This window comes from Drosophila serrata, unplaced genomic scaffold (genome assembly GCF_035046125.1).
Source record: "Drosophila serrata isolate PLE 108 unplaced genomic scaffold, ASM3504612v1 contig_276, whole genome shotgun sequence".
NCBI lineage: Eukaryota > Metazoa > Arthropoda > Insecta > Diptera > Drosophilidae > Drosophila > Drosophila serrata.
Window position 1 is genome coordinate 10,180,414 of NW_028257174.1, and position 20,728 is coordinate 10,201,141.

The following is a 20,728-nucleotide window of genomic DNA, read 5'->3' on the forward strand; positions in this document are numbered from 1 at the left end:
TAGTAAATATAACCTAACGCAAGAAAGTTTTTCCAATTAAAATTATTGTCTTATTGGTTTAGTTATGAGTTTTAAAGCTTTGATTTGGCAAAAAAATGATCATATATTAAATTAAACATTTAAAGAAATTTTAAAATTGTCAATAATTGATCAAAATCAGTCAAAATTTAAAACTTCGATAAGCGCCAAAAATATTCGATGTTTCTCAACCTCTATCGAGCATAAATGAAATGGCGTTGCCAGAGTGAATGTTAGTGCCTTTTCATCAGTGTGCCCAGCTATTTTTTATTTAGTGTTTTCGTCGTAGTTGCTGTGAGATTGCCGCACGTGGAATTAAATTTTGGAAAACAACGCAATTGCCGAGAAAGGAAATATTCACATCATGGAAGTGGAGAACATCAAGGCGGATGCCTTCGAGCCGTTGAAGAGGGCTACCAAGCGCAGTGCCGCCGGGAGCAGCCAGCAGGACACTGAGATGCAGGTGGACGAGGCGACTGGCATCGAGGGCCAGGTACTGGGATCCGGACGGGCATCCGCCCCACCCAAGGCGAAGCGGGCTAGGAGCGAGCTGCGCAAGGTGTCTGTGCCGCCTCACCGTTACTCCTCGCTGAAGGAGCACTGGATGAAGATCTTCACGCCCGTCGTTGAGCACATGAAGTTACAGATACGCTTCAACATGAAGGCGCGCCAGGTCGAGCTTCGCGTCGGCCCGGAGACGCCGGACATTGCCAACCTGCAGCGGGGAGCGGACTTTGTTCGTGCCTTCCTTTGCGGCTTTGAGGTGGATGATGCCCTGGCTCTCCTGCGCTTGGAGGACCTCTTCGTGGAGTCCTTCGAGATAAAGGATGTTAAGACGTTGCGCGGTGACCATCAGTCGCGTGCCATCGGTCGCCTGGCCGGCAAGGGCGGACGCACCAAGTTTACCATCGAAAACGTGACCAAGACCCGCATTGTGCTCGCCGACAGCAAAATCCACATCCTGGGCAGTTACCAGAACATCCAGTTAGCGCGCCGTGCCGTCTGTAACCTGATCCTTGGATCTCCACCCAGTAAGGTGTACGGCAACCTGCGCTCTGTGGCCTCGCGTCTCTCGGAGCGCATGTGATCGGGAAGAAGATCGGCTTTCGGGTCTGTGATCTCGCCCCACCGCAGAAGGAAAAATTAGTTTTTTTTAGCATTAGCAATAAATAATAAATATAACATGTATTTTAATCATGCATTAATTTACAATATACACACACAAAAAGGGATCGACATATATGGAATGGCCGTAGCCCGGATTGGCGCTGGCGGTGGAGTTACATCTAAAGCTTGGTGAGGATGAGCAGCAGTAACATGAAAAAGGTGACAGCCGCCAGGACCAGAATGATGCACATCTTCCGATTTTTGCGCTGGTACATCTCTGCCTTGTGGAGCTGGCGCAAGCCCTCGGAGACGCGAGTCTGTGTTTGCTCCACGTTGTAGTCGATGCGGTCCAGCACAGTGCCTTGTTCCTGCACCATATGACCCAGGTCCTTGAAGATATCATTCAAGTCGTATATGGACTTTACGATCTTTGTCACCTCCTCCTCGCGGTGTTGCGCCAGTCTCGAGTTTTCCTCCTCAAAGAGTAGCAGCTGCTGCTGGGTCATACGGCTGGTCGGCGGACGCTGAAAGTGATCGTCGATTGCCTGTTCATTGTCTTCAAAGAGATAAGCATTGGCTCCACTCATTTTGCCTGCTGCTGCCAGAGCTCCGTTTGTTGCAGGCTGAAGGAAATTGTCGAAGGAGTCCACAAAGTTATTGGCTCCCTGCTCGCCAAGCTCCACGTTTGTGAAAACATCGCCGGCGCCGCCGTCGTCAAAGTATTTCTGCGAACGCTCTTCGCGTGAGTTCAGCTGCAGCAGGTAGGCGTTCTGACTGGCGCGAAATTTGAACGTCAGCTCCTGTAACTGCAGCAGGGCGCAATGCACGGCGTTGGCGGTTAGGCGCTGCTCCACCTTGCTGCCCACGCCCAGGCTGGAACGCACACACTGTATGTGCCGGTGCGTTGATGTAATCAGCTTGGAGATGTTCTGGCTCAGAACCTCGATGTCGCACTCGTCGTCCTGCTTGTCATCGAAGGCGGGACGCAGCAGGTGGCGGGCATGCAGGGAGCCCAGCTCGTCTAGTTTTGGCTTGATCCTACGGAAAATATCCAATGTTAGAGGAATGCCAGAAAGGCTGTGTCAGTGAACATCTACTTGGACATGGTGTACTGCGCCTCCTCGAACTTGTCCAGCCAGGCGGGCGGCGTGCCATAGTCGTCCTGCAGCTCCAGGCCCTCTTCTGCCTCCCGAACCGAGTGCTTCAGCAGGCGCTCTGCGTCGCTACCCCGCTTTAATGGCCAGAAACCCAAAAACATATGCTCAAAACAGACTTCGTCTGGCTTATATTGTGTTTACTCACCCGATCATCGTAGTGACTTCGGTTCTTGGAGGCATTGTTGCGCATGATGACGAACACCTCCGTCAGGTTACGCGACGTCATCGTTGGTGGTTGCGTTGTTATGCTAGTTATAGTAAATAAATGGCATCCTCGAGCCTTTTCTGCATTCGGAAAGTTGCAAAATATGGCTAAAACTCAAAATTTTCCAGCTTACTCTCGTTCAAGTGTGACCAAGTACGTCTGCTGGGAAAAGGTTGCAAAGGTTCTGTCTCCGAGCGCGGCGTTCGCCGGCGAAAACCGTGACTCGTCCATATATATTTAAATATGTTTATCATTATAAAATATATCAAATTTCGAATGAAAACTATAAGAGATATCCCTGCTTGTTACTTGCCTGCTTGGAAATTATTTTAAAAAAGAATTTAATTTTTTTTTTTTGTATTTCAAGGCCTGCTCTTCGTTCTCGATATTTAAAAATCGTAAAATGGCAAACTTGCAAACAGGTTAATTGAGTAAACTATGTTTTTCTTTTCAAACACTTGATGTAGAAAGATTGATTTATTTTTCATTTTCAGTTACTTTTCAAAAGCGGTAATGGTTGATTTTTATAACAGTGAATATCGGAACAGCATGTATATTATTTTCACCGTGCCCGTCCACCGACCAGTGACCAACAATACCGCGACTCTAGAACACTGGCGAACCAGTCACGGACTGGAACCTATCGCCCATCTCTAAAGGCAACTATTAATTGATTAAACGCATTCGAAAACATTTAATTTGTGTGGTGAGCGTCGCAGCGCGCAGTTAGTGCAATTCGGGAGTGCGTACATCGTAATCCAAGGAACCTCGGTGTCGTAACAACTGTCCCGTAACCTTGTCCCTAGTCCGCGGTCCGTAATCGGCCTGAAAGAACAAAATGAGCAAAAACAGTGCAGTGCGGTGAAGGAAAACTGCGATTCATCCTAAGCCCCAATTCCCGAGTCCAGTCGTAGGTGTAGAGCAGTAAAGGAATACCCAAAATATCCAAAGAAAATAAGAACAAAAAATAGAAAATGTTTAACCGCCAGGCAAGCGGGGCCAGTGGTCAAGGATCGGGATCCGGTGCTTGCTCGGGACCCCAGCCATCAGTGGCTCCGCCGCCGACCGCATCCGTACCCGCATCTGCATCTGCATCCCTGGCAGCAGCGCCTTCGCCCAACCAGTCACCTGATCTCTACCTGCGTCCGCTACCCTTCCTGGACGCCAAATGGCTGCGCGCTGATCTCATTGCCTCCCTGCGCAACGCCGCCGAGGGCGCGGTCCTATGGAACCATCTGATCCAGGACTGTGAGTTGGTCTCCTCGCCCGCCGCCCCGCTCCGCAATGCCCGCGGCCAGCTGTCCTATCTTGGCGACGACGGCAAGCACTATTGTGGCGCCCAGCAGCTCAAGTGCTCCTGCTGCCAGCCGGACTACTGTGGGCCGCTCTCCGCCTGCAATTGCGACGGCTGCCGGCCGCTGGACTCAGACACTGCTATTAAGAAGCTAACAACGCAAGCGGCAGCCCAGCAGGCCGCCCATCTCAGCCAGGCCACCGACATGGTGCTCAGCGGCTGGCTCTGGAGCCAACCGCCTTCGCATCAGGCGCGTCAGGAATGCCAGCGTTCCCTGATCTCGGAGCTGCATGAGTTGGCTTTGCGAGCCGCTGGCAACTGTCTTTCCGCCCAGCATCTCCGCCAGCAGCTCTTCGTCTACGAGCGCTATTTTGTGGCCCTAAAAAGAGACCGAGAGCGGGAGCGACTGCTCTCGACCAGTGCACAGGCCGCAGCCACAATTAGCACCACCATCAGCACAAACGTAACCACCACCACCACCACCACTACCACCGTCATGGCAAACACCACTAACGCCACGAATTTACCATCAGTGGAGCTTCAGCCGACTGAACCACCGGAACATGGAGCCCTGGGGTTGGCTCGCGTGGCCACACGGGCCGCCCTTAACTTCAGCTTTGCCTTTCTACGCCGCGCCTGGCGCTCCGGCGAGGACACGGAGATGTGCAGCGAGCTGCTAAGCGAGGCGCTTGCATCGTTGCAAGAGCTGCCAGAGGCCACACTCTTCGAGGCGGCCGCCGTCTCGCCGCTCTGGATGGAGGTCATGGAGCGCTCTATCAAGTTCCTGCGCCTGGTGGCGCTCGGTGATCCGATGGGTGGTCGCTGCACCGCCCCACTAAACGATCGACATACGGCACTCTGTCTGTTGCTAGAACTGGGAGTGCAGAAGGGCACGCTGGCCGCCACGCTCGAGTGCGTGGTGCTGCTGCTGCTGCTCTGGGAGAAGGATCGAGCTGGCAACGACAACCGGGATATGCCGCGCAAGACGGGAGCTCCGTTGCTGCGAATCCTTTTGCGCTACCAGAAGATCGGAGCGGCGGCCAAGGGTGGCGCCCTGGCCGGCGGCGAGCCAACATCAGTGGCCAGCGCTACGGAAACCTTTTTGCGCTTCCTTTCCCTACCGAAGAGCACAGCAGCCATCGTGGATCTGCGTCGTGCCGCCGTTGTCATTATCTCGCATCTGGATCGCTTGGTGCAGCCACTAATGCCCCGTTGCCTGCTTCGCGGCCATGCGCCAGCCGCCTCAACCACGTCTGCGCCTCAGCAACGGATCTACGCCCTGGGGTGGCCCTCTCTCTCAAAGGATCAGCAGGGATTCAGTGCCGATCCGTCGCTTAGCTGGAGGGGAGAGTCCACAGCGGTACCGATGCTCAGCTGCCGCTTCCAAATTAAGCAAGTGGCCTGCTGCGAGACCCAGATGCTGATTCTGAGCCAGGAGGGAAAGCTGCACACTTGGCGCCTGACCAAGCCAGAGTCCGAGCCGCTGTCCATGGAGGAGGTTGCCCACGAGACGTTCATCAGCATTGCCGGCCACTGCGAGGGACGTCACTTCCTGGCCATCGACAGCAATCGTAAGTGATTAAAAGGGTCCCTTGAAGACCGAATATAACCAAATGCCTTTGCCAGAAAGAAATTCAATTGAAAGATACCTTTAATTAGTGTGAAATTCCAAGTAATTACAAGATTTCAAAAGCCGTGGATAAATTCATGTACCGCTTTTCAAAAACAAAATAGTAGTGTATAAATTGTTTATTTCGAAGCTGTTGTAATTTCTTTTTCGAGCTGCATACACAGAAGCCATGCATTTCATGGGAAAATGATCTATAAACACATAAATTGCTTACTCCCGGTTTGATTCCGTTCTTTCTAGAAGGAGATGTTAATAAAATAATCATTTTCCTTTCGCTGATACAATTCTCCCAGTCTTTAAATACAATTTTAAATTATTTTTTAATTCCCATTACATACATTCTACGCTCTTTCTTGCAGACAATGCCTACTCCTGGGGCACTGGTGAAGATCATCGTTTGGGCCATGGCGACACGCATGCCCGCGCCGTGCCCACCAAGATCGTTGCTTTAGAACAGCACTGCGTTCAGTCGGTGTTCTGCGGCTGCTCCTATAGCGCGGCCATAACCTGCGGCGGCAATCTTCTCACCTGGGGTCGCGGCACCTACGCGCGTTTGGGCCACGGAAACAGCGACGACCGCTGCCTGCCTACTCTGGTGGTGGCCCTGGCCGATCACATGGTAGTTGATGTGGCCCTAGGCAGCGGAGATGCCCATTCGTTGGCTCTTACCTCCGAGGGATTGGTGTTCGCCTGGGGTGATGGAGACTATGGAAAACTAGGCAACGGTAACTGCAACGGCAGTCTGCAGCCGATCCTGGTTGAGGCTCTGCCACGAGTGCAGCGCGTTTTTGCGGGCTCCCAGTTCTCGGTGGCGTTAAGCAGCGAGGGTCAGCTCTTCACGTGGGGCAAAGCCACCTGTCTGGGTCATCAGTTGGTTGAGCGCAGCGTCCAAGGCTGCAGTGTGCCGCGCCTTGTGACCACTTTGCAGGTAGGTTACCTCTAGATTAATCTTTATTCAGCTTTACTCACATTCTCTTTCGTCTTTTAGCACAAACGCATTGTGGACGTAGCTGTGGGTGTGGCCCATTGCCTGGCCCTATCCAGCAGTGGCGAGGTCTTCGGCTGGGGCCGCAACGACAGCCAACAGATTTGTCCCGCCTCCGTTTCCAGTGAACCCTTGCTTCGAACTCCTATTCTCGTGGCCTTGCCTACGCTGCCTGCCAGCGGCATTGCTTGTACCGCCGGCCAGAGTCTGGTGTGGACACAGAGCTCCCACCAGGGTGTGCCCTTGCGCGCCCCCTTCGTTATAGACCTCGGTGAGCCCACGTTCAGGCTGCTCGATCAGCTGCTGGGAATGTGCAGCAGTCAAGATAACCGGCAGACGCCGAACCAGGAGAGCGAGTGCATTGCCGTGGCCTGCCTGAATATGGTGCGTCTGCAACTGCTAGCCCTCATCGCCAACGGTGTAGAGCCGCGCCAGGTGGGTCTGGCTAGTGGCAGCCGCCTGCTAAGCAGCCTGAAGACGCGGGTCCTCGGACTGGCTGGTGGTAGCCAGGTTCTCCGCACTATACAAGTGGCTGCCCAACAGGCATTGCAGGTAAGGTCTCTCTGTTTCCATCGAATTCAATGGTGATAACTATAACTATTTTCTTATTGCCCAACCTTAGGACGGATGGAGTGTCCTTTTGCCCACGGCAGCGGAGCGTGCCCAGACTCTGACCTCGTTGCTGCCCTCGGAACCGGGTCAGGCGTCTTCTGCTGGCCACCGATTCATGACAGATCTGCTGGTTAGCTCCCTGATGGCCGAGGGTGGCCTGGAGTCGGCCCTCCAGCATGCTATACGTCTGGAGAGCAGCTCGTGTTCGGCGGACTGCGGAGACGGTGTCCACCTGCCGCTATTGCAGTTGATAACGCGGCTGCTGGGCAATAATGCGGCGCTCACCCAGACCAGGCTATCACCCACGTTGGGTAAGCATGAGCTGCTGAAAGAGGAGGAGGAGCGCGAACACCAACATCATCACCATAAAGAGCCGAGTACCAGTCCAAGTTTGAGTCTGCTGCATCGCTTTCAGCGCCTTCTGCTGGCCCACATACACCAGGCGGAGCCCGAGGAGGAGACGACCGGGGCCGAGGCATTGTTGCTACAATATCTGCACGCCCTCATCCCGGCCTGCGTCACCACACTGCAGCAGGCCCACGAGCTGGCGCTGCAGTGCCGAGATCCCGGTGAGCATCCTCTGTGCCAGCAGGTGGGCCACCTGGGCCGCATCCTCCAAGCAGACATTTCAGACGCCCTGCTGCACGAGCTGCTGGTTGGCCTGGTGCTTCTTAAGCGTGACCGTCCCCAGTGCCTGGGTAACTTGAGGTGGGCCCGCCTTTTCCTGCCCCTCCTGCGCGTTCTGGACCGTTTGAATCGGGCGCTAGGTGAAGGAGAGCTTCGAGACGGCGATGACATGGGCTGGCCTGGCATTATCTGTCGAGGAGGCCCCAAGGGTGGCTGCCCTCCGCCCGCCGATCCGGACACCCACTATGTTCGTCGGGCAGATATGGAGAACCAGCTGCTCGACGGCAGTCGCTGCATCATTCTCGCCGGCTACGTCTGCGACCTGAATGGATACAGGTAAGGTTTTTCTTAAGTCCCGGGAGGATAAACTTGCACCTCTTTCCTAACAGCTGCGAATCGGACACCTTGCGAAGCATTCTGGATACAGGCTTGGGCAAAGATCTTACGACGGAGCTGGGCCAGTCCCACAGGAGTGCCATGGAGCACATATTGCAGCATCACAAGTTGGGCAAGTACATGGCCCAGGCGAGCACCGAAGAGAAGGTGAGTTTCTTTGGAACTATATAGTACTATACTGTATCTTTACCAAACATTCTGACCGAATTCTTTGCAGTCATCGACATCGGGACCCAGCCGCCTTACCCACTTCAGCTCGGAGTGCGTCTTGGCCCAGCTGCTTGGGCTGGTGGCCAACCTGATGTGCAGCGGACCAGCCCTGCAGCCGGCGGAGCTGCAGTGCCGCCAACTGGACAAGTCAAGCCTGCTGAGCGGTGGCCTGCAGCTGCTGCAGCCCAACAATCCCTTTGATGAGGAGAAGGGCGAGGCGCGGAGCAGTCACAGTTGTCATAGCACGGCAGGCAACACTCCCACGGAGCAACCGCCACTGCCACTGCCGATGCAGCAGCATCAGCAGCCGACGCCGGGCCGAGGCAAGTCCCAGCTGCAGCAACGGGCGGACGCCTTCATCGGCGGCTTGGCAGAGGCACGGCTTTCGGAGCCACTGGTGGCCGCCTGGCTGGGGCTTACCGAGCGCTACTGCAAGGCGCACAATCTGATGTGGCACCAGGAGTTCGCCACTGAACATCCCGTCCAGGAACTTGAGCGCCTGCTGAGCGCCGTGCTCATCCGGCACCAGTATCTTGGTGGCCTCGTGCTCAGCGCCCTGGAGACGGAGGGAGAGTCACCGCCACCGAAGCAACTGGGCGAGATCATCCGGCTGGTGCACCAGGCAAAGTGGTCGGTGGTGCGTACGCGGCAGCAGCTCAACCGCAGCTACAAGGAGGTCTGTGCCCCAATCCTGGAACGGCTGCGTTTTCTGCTGTACGAGGTACGTCCTGCGATCAGTCCGCAGCAGCGGGGACTGCGCCGCCTGCCCATTCTGCAGCGGCTACCACGCTTCCGACTGCTGGTGCGACGACTTCTTCAGGAGCTTCGCTCCGCGCGACAGCCGGCCAAGCCAGAGGATCTGCTTAACGCTACCATCCAGCAGCAGCATCAGGAGCAGGAGAAGAAGCCACAAGCCATGCCCAAGCAAGAGCAGGAGGAGCAAGAGGAGGAGGAGACGCTGCTGCGGCGGCTGAACGAGCGACAGATCCACGGCGAAGGCGAGCTGGACCCAGCGCTTATGCAAGACATCGTGGATTTTGCCCTGCAGGATAGCTGCGACGTGGAGACTGCCCGCCGGGCCATGTATTGCCAGATGCAGCGCTTCCAGCTACGGCTGGCCGGTCTTCAGCTCGTCCAGCAGCTGCTCGAGCTGCATGGCCTCCTGGATGCGGCGCAGTATAGTCTCCTGAACGGCTTTCTTGGATTGCATCTGAAGTCCACGTCTTCGTCGTCCAACGGAGGATCATCACCGGGGAGCTCCCTGCATGTTCTGGGCCAGCTGAACATGGTGAGTGCCTATCAGAAGGCCAGGCTGCTCCTGGCCCAGGCACGCGTCCTTGATTGGGCGGTGCGGGAGCTGCGTCGTTTGGTCAACCAAGAGCAGCACGGGCATGCCCGCGGTAAGGACAGCACCAACTTGGGCACTTATGTCCTGCTGAAGCGCCTGCCACGCGCCCGTTTCCTGTTAAGCGTGTTTGGACTACTTGCCAAGGAGTTGGGCCCCAACGAGCTGGGCCTGCTCATTAACTCTGGCTTGCTGGGCACGGTACTCGGTCTGCTGGCGCAGACGGGCGGCGAAGGCCTCGGCGGTGGCCAGGTGCACGGCGAATTGAGTGTGCTCTACGAGGACAGCGTGCTGAAGCAGAAGTCCAGCAAGGCCCAGCTGAGTGGTCCGGACCTGGCCAAGCTGATGAAGATCGGTACCCGGATTGTGAGGGGCGCGGATTGGAAGTGGGGTGATCAGGATGGCAATCCGCCTGGTGAGGGACGCATCATCAGCGAAGTGGGCGAAGACGGGTAAGCCAGCTTGATCTCTCTATCTCGTAAATAATTACTGATTAACTGTATCTTTTTTGCAGCTGGGTGCGCGTGGAGTGGTACACTGGTGCCACCAACTCTTACCGCATGGGCAAGGAGGGTCAGTATGACCTGCAGCTGGCCGACAGTGCCATGAACGTGGCTTCGCCCACGGAACCGGAACGGGAGGAGCATCTAGCGGGAGGTGAGGCTTCGCCAAGCAGCGACTCGCATCCCTCCAAGCTGCTGCGCCACTGTGCCGCCAAGCTGCTGCAGATACTGGCCGTGGGCAGCGGTCTGCACGGCGCTCAGCTAGACAAGCATGCGCTGCGTGGAATGACGAGCATGTTCCGAGCCATTATCGATCCCAAGCCAGCCATGTCCAACGTTTCTCACTCCCTGGGCTGGCTGAACCTAGGCTTTATTCGAGCCATTGCCGGTAAGTGTGTTCTTAAAAGTATTCCATCCCATCCCAAAGTGAGAGTATTATCCTTAAATCTATTTCCAGGCGACTGTCCACGCCTCTGCCTCGAACTGAGCACCTCCGGTTGGCTAAGTCACTACCTATCACTGCTGGAGGTGCCGGCGGGCAACGAGGCCGGTGTCTACCGACAGCTGCACTGCCTGCGCCTGCTGCAATTTATTCTTGCGCAGTGGGGCTCGGAGGAGGAGCCCAGGATGCCTACACTAGTGCGCCAGCTCTTCGCCACCTTGGGACGCATTGCCCTCCATTGCCCTGGGGATGCAAGCCTGCAGCCGACGAGCGAAGGTAAGGCGCGCGTCCTCCTCACCGCCTCCCACTCGGGCAGCGTGGCTGAGGAGCTGGTCGCGCTGCTCCGGCGCCTCCACACGCTGCCAGTCTGGAATCCGGTAATCAACTCATTTCTTGCACAAAAGCTATGCGTGGCCGCCGAGCTGTTGGCGGAACAATTGCCGTCGCACTCCATATCGCTAGACAGCGAGCAGGTCTTCGTGCTTGGCGTCCTAGGCGCCATGGGTGGCCACGATTTGCGTCCGCGTGTGGGACTGCACTGCTTCCACGAGGGCAGCCATATGGTTATTGCCAGCTTCACTCCCAAGGGTCGCTGTCTCCTGGCCCCCGGAGGCGTGGGCTCCGGCTCAGGATTCGTGAAGGTGCCGCTAACGGCAATCATGCCGCATCTGGACCACAGTGTGTTCAGCCTGAGTCGGCTGCCGATGAACGAGATGCTGCTGAATGCCTGGACGGTGCTGCTTTACGGACCAGCATCGGAGCTCCGCGAGCTGCCCGCCAGCGCAGAAGGCCGCCTGGATCTGGCCCTGCTCCGTGCCCAGCAGCTGCAGATAGCGGTGCTCCAGACGAATGGCGTCCTGTATCGACACCAGGCTGCCTTGCGCCGCATTCTCAAGCAGCGGGCGCCTGGCAGCATCTACACATCGGCCGAGGAGTCGGACCCTGACAAATGTAATCCGGAGTCGCAGCAGGAGATGGAGCAGGAGCAGGAACAAGAGCAGGATCAGGATCATCAGCTATCCACTGGCAGTGGCGGGAGCGCGCAGGAGACGCAGCTTCTGATCCAGTGCATCCTGCTAAGGGCCACGCAGGCCTCTCCCGTGAAGGCGTGCTACAGCTACACAGACCTGGCTACCGCTGCCCTCAACTGCATCCAATCGCTGGCTACACAGGCGCACCAGGAGTTAAGCGACGTTATCGACGGTGTCGGCGGCAGTGCCTCGACGAATGCCCAGGCTCTGGTACCGTCCCCGCAACCGACCATGGTGCACGGCGTGCCGGTCTACAACGTGGCCAAGAGGGAACAGAAGCCACTACTGCCTCCAGATCAACAGCAGGCGGAGCAGAAGGCCACCAAGTGGCCAGCCGCGGCCACCGATGCTCAGCTTATCGGCCAGATCATGGAGATGGGCTTCACGCGACGCACCGTTGAGCTGGCTCTTAAGCAGCTGTCGCTACAGGCGGAAATCATGCCCACGCCCGAGCAGATCGTCCAATGGATTCTAGAGCACCCGGACGTGTGTGCTAACACCATAGAGGAGGACTCACTGGCCTTGGCCCCGACTTCAACTGGGTCGTCCCACGACCCGGAAGCGGACTCAGACAACGAGTGTCCCAGCTCAAACTCGACAACTTCCTCCTCATCCTCCTCCTCGTCCTCCGATACGGTGGAGGGACAGCCAGTGGCAGCGACCGGACCTAGAGCTGTGGTATCGGCACCGGTAAGATTTGAGTCTCGCAAGGACTTCCAAACGGCGGATTTATACGCTTTGTACGTTCGCGGACTGGTGCGTCCCGGGATGACGGTTCGCTGTTGCCGCGACTTCGAGGAGATCAAGCAGGGCGACATGGGCACTGTGCTCATCGTAGACACCGAGGGCCTGCACGACCTCAACGTGCAGGTGGACTGGCGCAACCACGGCAGCACCTACTGGGTCTGCTTCGTTCACATCGAACTGGTCGAGGCGGCGCAGACGCAGCACCAGCCCCGTCCACCGCCTATCGTCGTGGGAGCCCGGGTACGGCTCTGCACCTCTTCCCTGCGCTTCGCCCTGCTCGGACAGATGCGCCTAGCCAGGAACGAGGCATCATCAACGACGGGCTCTTCATCGTCGTCCTCAACGTCGTCGTCGTCGTCTGTGGGTGTGGTGACCTCTATACGAGGCAAACAACTCACCGTGGACTTCCCGGGCATGCCCGCTTGGCAGGGCCACATCAACGAGGTGGAGCTAGTAGCACCGCTGGTGACCAACTCAACCGCCGACGCGATGTCTGCTCCCCTGGCCCCGGACGCCGGCAACCAGGCTGCGCCCAGCGATCTCATCGAGGACTGGTCGCGTTGCATCCGCTCACTTACTGTTAGTTCCAACGAGGCGGCGGCCAAGCATCTGCTGGACGGCAGCGGACAGCCCTGGCAGAGCTGCTCGAGCGGACCCTGTCGCCACTGGATCCGACTCGAGCTCCACGACCGCATCCTGGTGCACAGCTTGACCCTAAAGGTCAGTCCCGAGGACCACTCGCACATGCCGTCGCTACTAGAGATCCGTGTGGGTGAGTGCGTGGACAGCCTAAAGGAGTACACCTGGATCCCGGTGCCGGCTGGAGCTAGCCAAGTAGTGCTTATGCAACAGGTACCCACCTACTATCCGTGGGTAGAGGTGGTGGTCAAGCAGTGCCAGAACAACGGTATCCAGTGCAAAATCCACGGCATCCAGTTCATCGGCCGCCGCCAGCAGCCCGATCTGTATCACATCCTGGCAAACGCACAATTCCTGGCCAGCGAGTATAGCGCCAGCGTTGGACCTGGAGTCGCTGCAGCCGGATTGGGAGCTGTGAGCACCTCTCAGCATGGCGAGGCCAGTGCAGGACCGGAGCAGGATCTACCCTGCACCGTCATGGTGTGGGGCCTCAACGATAAGGAACAGCTTGGCGGCCTAAAGGGCTCCAAAGTAAAGGTGCCTACATTCTCACAGACCATCAGCCGACTACGTCCGATTCACATTGCCGGCGGCTCCAAGAGCCTGTTCATCGTGAGCCAGGACGGCAAGGTGTACGCATGCGGCGAGGGAACCAACGGACGCCTAGGCCTCGGGGTCACCCACAATGTGCCGCTGCCCCACCAGCTGCCCGTGCTGCACCAGTACGTGGTGAAGAAGGTGGCCGTCCACTCCGGCGGCAAGCACGCCCTCGCCCTTACCCTGGACGGCAAGGTGTTCTCGTGGGGCGAGGGCGAGGACGGCAAGTTGGGCCACGGAAATCGGACGACGTTGGACAAGCCCCGGCTAGTGGAGGCGCTGCGCGCCAAGAAGATCCGTGACGTGGCCTGCGGATCATCGCACTCGGCAGCCATCAGCAGCCAGGGAGAACTCTATACCTGGGGCCTGGGTGAGTACGGACGTCTGGGACACGGCGACAATGCCACGCAGTTAAAGCCCAAACTGGTTGCCGCCCTCACGGGCCGCAGAGTCATACAGGTAGCCTGCGGCAGTCGGGATGCCCAGACCCTGGCCCTCACCGAGGATGGAGCCGTCTTCTCCTGGGGTGACGGTGACTTCGGGAAGCTGGGACGCGGCGGCAGCGATGGATCGGACACACCACACGAGATCGAACGGCTGTCGGGCATCGGAGTAGTCCAGATCGAGTGCGGTGCCCAGTTTAGCCTGGCCTTGACGCGGGCCGGCGAGGTGTGGACCTGGGGCAAGGGCGACTACTACCGCCTAGGCCACGGCGGGGACCAGCATGTGCGCAAGCCGCAGCCCATCGGCGGCCTGCGTGGCAGGCGCGTCATCCACGTGGCCGTGGGCGCTCTGCATTGTTTGGCCGTCACGGATGCCGGCCAGGTGTACGCCTGGGGAGACAACGACCACGGCCAGCAGGGCAGCGGCAATACCTTCGTCAACAAGAAGCCCGCTTTGGTCATCGGCCTGGATGCCGTTTTCGTGAACCGCGTGGCCTGCGGCAGCTCGCACTCCATTGCCTGGGGTCTTCCCAATGCTTCGCTGGACGAGGAGAAGCGCGGACCCGTGCCATTCGGCAGTACACGCGATCCGCTCGGCGGCAGTAGCCTGGGCATTTATGAGGCGGAGACCGTGCAGCAGGCCTTGCTGAAGCCCGATCCGAAACCCATTAATTTGACCAGCCTGAGCGAGAGCCTGGCCCTGGAGACGCCGGCGGCCAGACAGGCAGCCCTGGGCCATGTGCTGCGCGCCATGAGCATTCTGCAGGCCCGCCAGCTTATCGTGGCAGCTCTCACCAGCCACAGCAAGGTTAACTATAAGGAACGCAACGTGGCTAGTGGCAGCGGTGGCGGTGAGGAGGAGCAGCTGACGGGAGGAGGAGCGCCCATGGGAGGAGTGCCCCTGCAAACGGCCGAGACTATTGCCCAAGGAGGAGGAGAGGCTCCTGCAGACGCTTCGGATGCAGCTCTTCAGGAACACAGCCCTGACGCGCCCTTGGAGGCGCTAACAGCAGGCGGAGCCGGTGGAGCCAACGCCATAGCCGGAGGAGCTGCCACACTGCCGCCGCTCACTGCCGGGCCACTAAGCGCCTTTCAAAGCCTCACCGGGTCGCTGTCCATGTCGGGATCTCTGTCTAGCAGCGCCCTGCCCCAGCACAAGCATTCCCGGATGTCAGCCAGCGCCATGTCTGTGATGGCAGCCACCATGACGCAGCAGGAAGAAATGCTGGCCCAGATTGGACATTGTCATGGCCTGGAAGACTTCGGAGGCCTACTCGGCGAGCCGGAGGCCAAAAGTCTGGTGGAGCTGCTCAAGTTGGCGGTCTGCGGACGCTGTGGACCGCCGAGCACGGCTCAAACCATTGCCGAGACCCTGATCTCGCTGGGTGCCGGAGCGCCACCGGTGGCCGCCATGCTGCTGGAGACCTGCATTACGGAGCTGGAGGATCTGTGCACGTCGCGTCACTGTCTCGGCAAGTTGCCCAAGCCGGTGATGCAAGAAAGCAGCCACCCCTATGTGGACAATGTGAACGTGACCGGCGTGGTGCGCATCCCCGGCGCAGAAATGCTGCGCCTGGAGTTCGACAGCCAGTGCAGCACGGAGAAACGCAACGATCCGCTGGTAATCATGGACGGTACCGGCCGTGTGCTGGCCATGCGCTCGGGTCGAGAGTTCGCACACTGGGCTCCCGAGATCCGCGTGCCGGGCGACGAGCTACGCTGGAAGTTCTCCTCGGACAGTTCAGTCAACGGATGGGGCTGGCGCTTCTGGGTGCACGCCATCATGCCGGCGGCTACACTGAGCGAGAGCGGCTCCGACCGGGCGGTGCTCTCGCAGCCGTCTATGTCGCTGGTCATGTCCTTGCTGGATTCGAGGCTGGCCCCCCGCCAGTCAGGTGTTCTGCTACGCCTGGCCTCCGCCCTGGCCGCGTGCTCCCAGTTGGGTGCGCTCACCACGGCTCAGAGGATCTGGTCGCTGCGCAAGCTACATGCCGTTCTGCTCTTGGAGCAGGCGCCCCGTCCACAGGATCCCGCGCTTGCCACGCTTCTCCAGCCGCTGATACCGGAGCTGCTTCGGCAGTACGAGTATGAAGAGCCACAGGTACGAGGCGGAATCCATCTGATGCACTCGGATTACTTCAAGACACTGGCCGCGCTGGCCTGCGACATGCAGCTGGACGCCTCGCTTCCGGCCGGCTCAACGATGTCATCTTCTGCGGCCGCCGTCAGTTCCTCCGCCTCCTCCACCAGCGACGTACATAAGTGGGCCTGGTTTAAGCGCTACTGCATCGCCGTGCGGGTGGCCCAGTCCCTAATTCGGCGCACCGAGTTGCCACGCGCCTTCTGCCTAGAGGTGCGCAAGAAGTTCGCCGAGATGCTGCCCAACTCGAGCTCCCATTGCAGTGCGATGTCCAATACCGGCGGCCAATCCCCCGGCGCCTCCATGCTGAACTCCACCACCTCGCTGTCGTCAAGCACGGCCAGCAATGTGTCACCTCCGCCGGGAACCGAGCGTAGCGAGCATCTGGATCTGCACTGCCCCATCCATCAGCTAGACTCCAGCAGCACCCTGCTGCACGAGGACCACTCACTTTTCCAGGCACCGCACGACGCCCAACTGCTGCAGTGGCTCAACCGGCGGCCCGACGACTGGGCCCTGAGCTGGGGCGGAGCCAGCACCATCTACGGCTGGGGCCACAACCATCGTGGACAGCTGGGCGGCCTCGAGGGATCAAGAATTAAGACACCCACGCCGTGTGAAGCACTCAGCCTGCTGCGCCCCGTCCAATTGGCCGGCGGAGAGCAGTCTCTGTTCGCCGTCACACCCGATGGCAAGCTCTTCGCCACCGGCTACGGATCTGGCGGGAGACTGGGCGTCGGCGGCAGTGATAGCTGGGCCATACCTACGCTCCTGGGCTCCCTGCAGCACGTGTTCGTCAAGAAGGTGGCCGTAAACTCCGGTGGCAAGCACTGCCTGGCGCTGACCACCGAGGGCGAGGTGTATGCCTGGGGCGAAGGCGAAGACGGCAAGCTGGGACATGGCAACCGGATGAGCTACGACCGACCGAAGCTGGTGGAACATCTGAACGGGATGAGCGTGGCGGACATTGCCTGCGGCAGCGCCCACTCAGCGGCCATAACAGCCAGCGGCCATGTTCTGACCTGGGGCAAGGGCCGGTACGGGCGACTCGGACATGGTGACTCCGAGGATCAACTGCGCCCGAAGCTGGTGGAGGCCCTGCTCGGGTATCGGGCAATCGACATTGCCTGCGGATCCGGAGATGCGCAGACGCTGTGCATCACTGACGACGACAACGTGTGGAGCTGGGGCGACGGTGACTACGGCAAGCTGGGACGCGGCGGGAGCGACGGCTGCAAGCTGCCCTACAAAATTGAGAGCCTGGCCGGTCTCGGAGTGGTCAAGGTGGAGTGCGGATCACAGTTCTCCGTGGCCTTGACCAAGTCCGGAGCTGTGTACACCTGGGGCAAAGGTGACTTTCATCGTCTGGGCCACGGATCCGTAGACCATGTGCGGCGGCCCAAGAAGGTGGCTGCACTGCAGGGAAAAAAGATCATCTCGATTGCTACTGGATCGCTGCACTGCGTCGCCTGTAGTGACTCAGGAGAGGTCTACACCTGGGGCGACAACGACGAGGGACAGCTGGGCGACGGCACTGTCACGGCAATCCAACGTCCACGCCTCGTGGCCGCCCTCCAGGGCAAGCACATCGTAAAGGTCACCTGCGGATCGGCCCACACGCTGGCTCTGTCCACATCCCAGCTGAGCGAGCGGCTGCGTCCGCTGCCCAATCCCCCGCTGGAGTACGACCTGGTACGCGATTTGGCCCCGGAGGCTCTCCATGCCCGCCTCATCCTGCTGCATCACTTCTCGGAGCTGCTGTGCCCATGCCTGGCCATGCTACCCATTGCCGGCGATCTAAGTCTGGGTGCTCTCAAGGATGTCCTCGTCTACAATATCAAGGAGGCGGCCTTCCGCAAAGTCATCCAGACAACCATGGTGCGGGACAAGCAGCACGGACCTGTCATTGAGCTGAACCGCATCCAGGTGAAGCGCTCGCGGAGCCGCTGCAATGGCCTAGCCGGCGTAGACGGGATGAAGAGCGTGTTCGGACAGATGGTGCAGAAGTTGCCGCTGCTTACCCAGGAGGCGCTAGCCCTACCGCATCGCGTCTGGAAGGTCAAGTTTGTCGGGGAAAGCGTGGATGACTGTGGCGGCGGCTACAGCGAATCCATAGCCGAGATGTGCGATGAGTTGCAGAATGGCAGCGTGCCGCTGTTGATCAGCACGCCAAATGGACGAGGTGAAGCCGGTGCTAATCGTGACTGCTTCCTGCTGGACCCCACTTTGGGCTCGGTGCTGCAAATGAACATGTTCCGCTTTCTGGGCGTGCTCATGGGCATTGCGGTGCGCACTGGATCACCGCTTAGCATCAAGTGAGTACTAATTGGATACGTTTTACACGATTTTTCCATTTCCTATATTTCCGAAGTTAATATTGATTGAGAAATGTTGAGGACACCTGTAATAATCCAAACATGCAACCTATTCTAGTATCTAGCTTTTGAACTTATTATAGAAATTCAAGTTGATAACCAGTTTCAAAAAATAATTAACTATAGCTTACTTAGCTTGGTGACACACTAATCTAGTTTCGTTAGTAATAAGGCTCCTCCCGTGAAATTATATGTATGTTTGTAGCTTAATTAAATAGATTCAATTAAAAACAAACAACAGTGAGAACGACAAGGGGATTGTCTAGATCAACGAGGCTACATTGTATAGATTAGTATATATTTTTAATAATTTACCTATTTATTTTGTTTATTTGTTTAACTAATTGAATTCATTGCAATTTCAAAAAGCGATTGATCTTCATTTAATTAAAGCATTAAACTAACTTTGTCTCTTTCTCTTTCAGTTTGGCGGAGCCCGTCTGGCGGCAGTTAACCGGCGAGGTCTTACGTCCCACGGACCTCACCGAGGTGGACCGCGACTATGTTGCCGGGCTGCTGTGCATCCGCAATATGGACGACGACCCGAAGTTGTTTAACACACTGGAACTGCCATTCTCAACGTCTTCGGCCAGGGGTCACGAGGTGCCGCTATCCACGCGCTATACGCACATCTCACCCAGAAACCGTTCGGAGTATGTTCGCCTGGCCCTCGGCTTTCGGCTGCACGAGTTCGACGAGCAGGTGAAGGCGGTGCGTGATGGCATGTCCAAGGTGATACCAGTGCCTTTGCTCTCGCTGTTCTCCGCCGCAGAGTTGCAGGCAATGGTCTGCGGCTCTCCGGACATTCCACTGGGTCTGCTTAAGTCGGTGGCCACCTACAAGGGCTTCGATCCGAGCTCGGCCCTGGTCACCTGGTTCTGGGAGGTGATGGAGGAGTTTACCAATCAGGTGGGTGTCTTCTTATAAAACTTACAATATAATGTGTTATTAAACTATTGATACCTTGCAGGAGCGCTCTCTATTCCTGCGCTTCGTTTGGGGTCGCACCCGTCTGCCGCGCACCATTGCCGACTTCCGGGGCCGGGACTTTGTGCTGCAGGTGCTGGAGAAAAATCCGCCTGACCATTTCTTGCCCGAGAGCTATACCTGCTTCTTTCTGCTTAAGATGCCGCGCTACTCGTGCAAGGTAAGAGTGTCACAGGAGACAATAGCAAGCGCAACCATAACAAGTACTTGATTAATTTTTTTCAGGCCGTGCTCCTAGAAAAGCTTAAGTATGCCATACATTTTTGCAAGAGCATCGACACGGACGAGTATGCACGCGTGGCCATGGGCGAACCCACCGAGGCAACCGGCAGCGAGGACAACAGCGACCTAGAGTCGGTGGCCAGCCATGAGGGCTAGACTGCACAGTCAGTCATGTCCAGAATCCAACCAAACCAACCAACCAACCAACCAACCAACCAACCAACCTATCCGATATAGCTGAACCGAACAAATGGGTTCCATGCTGAACTTGGACCCTGTCAACCGGCGAATCTCCCAGCAGTTTATGATCCTCACCCAATCTAGGACCTAGAATAGCAAAGCATTCAAGTTAAACCCACACTTACACACATATACACGTAGAAACATATATATTTTAAACTAGCACACATGACACTGAGCAGGACAGCGATATAGAGTTGAGTAGGGGGAGAAGAGAGCGATAGATACACACATGTTGATCGCGTAATGAAACCAAAAAGCAAAGCGTTAAAGTTATTTCCATAATATATTATATTATATATACATATTACGCATAAATTTAAAGATAAACATAAGCATAAAGATAAATATAAATGTTAGTTGAAGCCCACTTATAACTGTAACCCCTAGACGCAATCCACGCAAACCACACAATCCAACAAGCCATTCCCATTCCATCCATCCCGCCTCCCAAAAAGCGAGACAATTGATATTAATAGTTCTAACTAAAACTCAAGGGCGCTGCTTAGCAATCAAGTAAACCAGCCAGCCCCTTGAGAACTCGTTGCTAATGATGATCACAATTCAAAACTTAGGCAAGGCGCCGCCAGAACTCTATTTAAACTAAACTGAAGCTAAATAAAATGCAAAATATTATGAAATCACCAGGGATATATTAAAAGAAATATACATATATGTATACATATGTACACATTCCAGAGATCCTTAGGAATTTGAAATCCCAAAAAAAGCTGTCTTGAGAGAAAGCTATAATATCTTTGATGCAACCAATTCTG

The 20,728-nt window shown here is 56.9% G+C and overlaps 3 protein-coding genes across 4 annotated transcripts; 2 read left to right on the top strand and 1 right to left on the bottom strand.

Annotated features, from left to right (window-relative positions):
- The first annotated feature begins 256 nt into the window (after positions 1-256).
- On the top strand, positions 257-1,246 carry l(1)G0004 (RNA-binding protein pno1). The gene has a single exon (XM_020949579.2). It carries the CDS (start codon positions 383-385, stop codon positions 1,103-1,105), a length of 723 nt encoding a protein of 240 aa, XP_020805238.1. The 5' UTR covers positions 257-382; the 3' UTR covers positions 1,106-1,246.
- Positions 856-3,028, bottom strand: Syx16 (syntaxin 16). 2 transcript variants are annotated; one of them, XM_020949577.2, is made up of 4 exons: positions 2,621-3,028; positions 2,428-2,567; positions 2,223-2,356; positions 856-2,163 (listed from the first exon to the last, which is right to left on the bottom strand). In XM_020949577.2, the coding sequence occupies exons 1-4, from the start codon at positions 2,739-2,741 to the stop codon at positions 1,305-1,307; spliced, it is 1,254 nt and encodes a 417-aa protein (XP_020805236.2). In that variant the 5' UTR covers positions 2,742-3,028; the 3' UTR covers positions 856-1,304. The 2 variants fall into 2 exon arrangements, with proteins under 2 accessions (XP_020805236.2, XP_020805237.2); XM_020949578.2 differs by having other exon boundaries at positions 2,428-2,645.
- HERC2 (E3 ubiquitin-protein ligase HERC2) lies at positions 2,970-20,593 on the top strand. Its single transcript, XM_020949812.2, has 11 exons — positions 2,970-5,352; positions 5,771-6,339; positions 6,400-6,948; positions 7,019-7,971; positions 8,025-8,178; positions 8,249-10,038; positions 10,101-10,477; positions 10,547-18,443; positions 18,929-19,412; positions 19,474-19,650; positions 19,716-20,593. Exons 1-11 carry the CDS (start codon positions 3,462-3,464, stop codon positions 19,866-19,868), a joined length of 14,994 nt encoding a protein of 4,997 aa, XP_020805471.2. The 5' UTR covers positions 2,970-3,461; the 3' UTR covers positions 19,869-20,593.
- Positions 20,594-20,728: the final 135 nt, after the last annotated feature.

Bases quoted from the DNA above. Each gene is read 5' to 3' on its own strand.
- Syx16 (XM_020949577.2), bottom strand. From the start codon at position 2,741: ATGATAAACATATTTAAATATATATGGACGAGTCACGGTTTTCGCCGG. The intron at 2,568-2,620 runs GTAAGCTGGAAA...TTCCGAATGCAG, and splicing joins TTGGTCACACTTGAACGAGA to AAAAGGCTCGAGGATGCCAT. The intron at 2,164-2,222 runs GTAGATGTTCAC...TATTTTCCGTAG, and splicing joins GCGCAGTACACCATGTCCAA to GATCAAGCCAAAACTAGACG.
- HERC2 (XM_020949812.2), top strand. From the start codon at position 3,462: ATGTTTAACCGCCAGGCAAGCGGGGCCAGTGGTCAAGGATCGGGATCC. The intron at 10,478-10,546 runs GTAAGTGTGTTC...ATCTATTTCCAG, and splicing joins CTTTATTCGAGCCATTGCCG to GCGACTGTCCACGCCTCTGC. The intron at 19,651-19,715 runs GTAAGAGTGTCA...AATTTTTTTCAG, and splicing joins TGCCGCGCTACTCGTGCAAG to GCCGTGCTCCTAGAAAAGCT.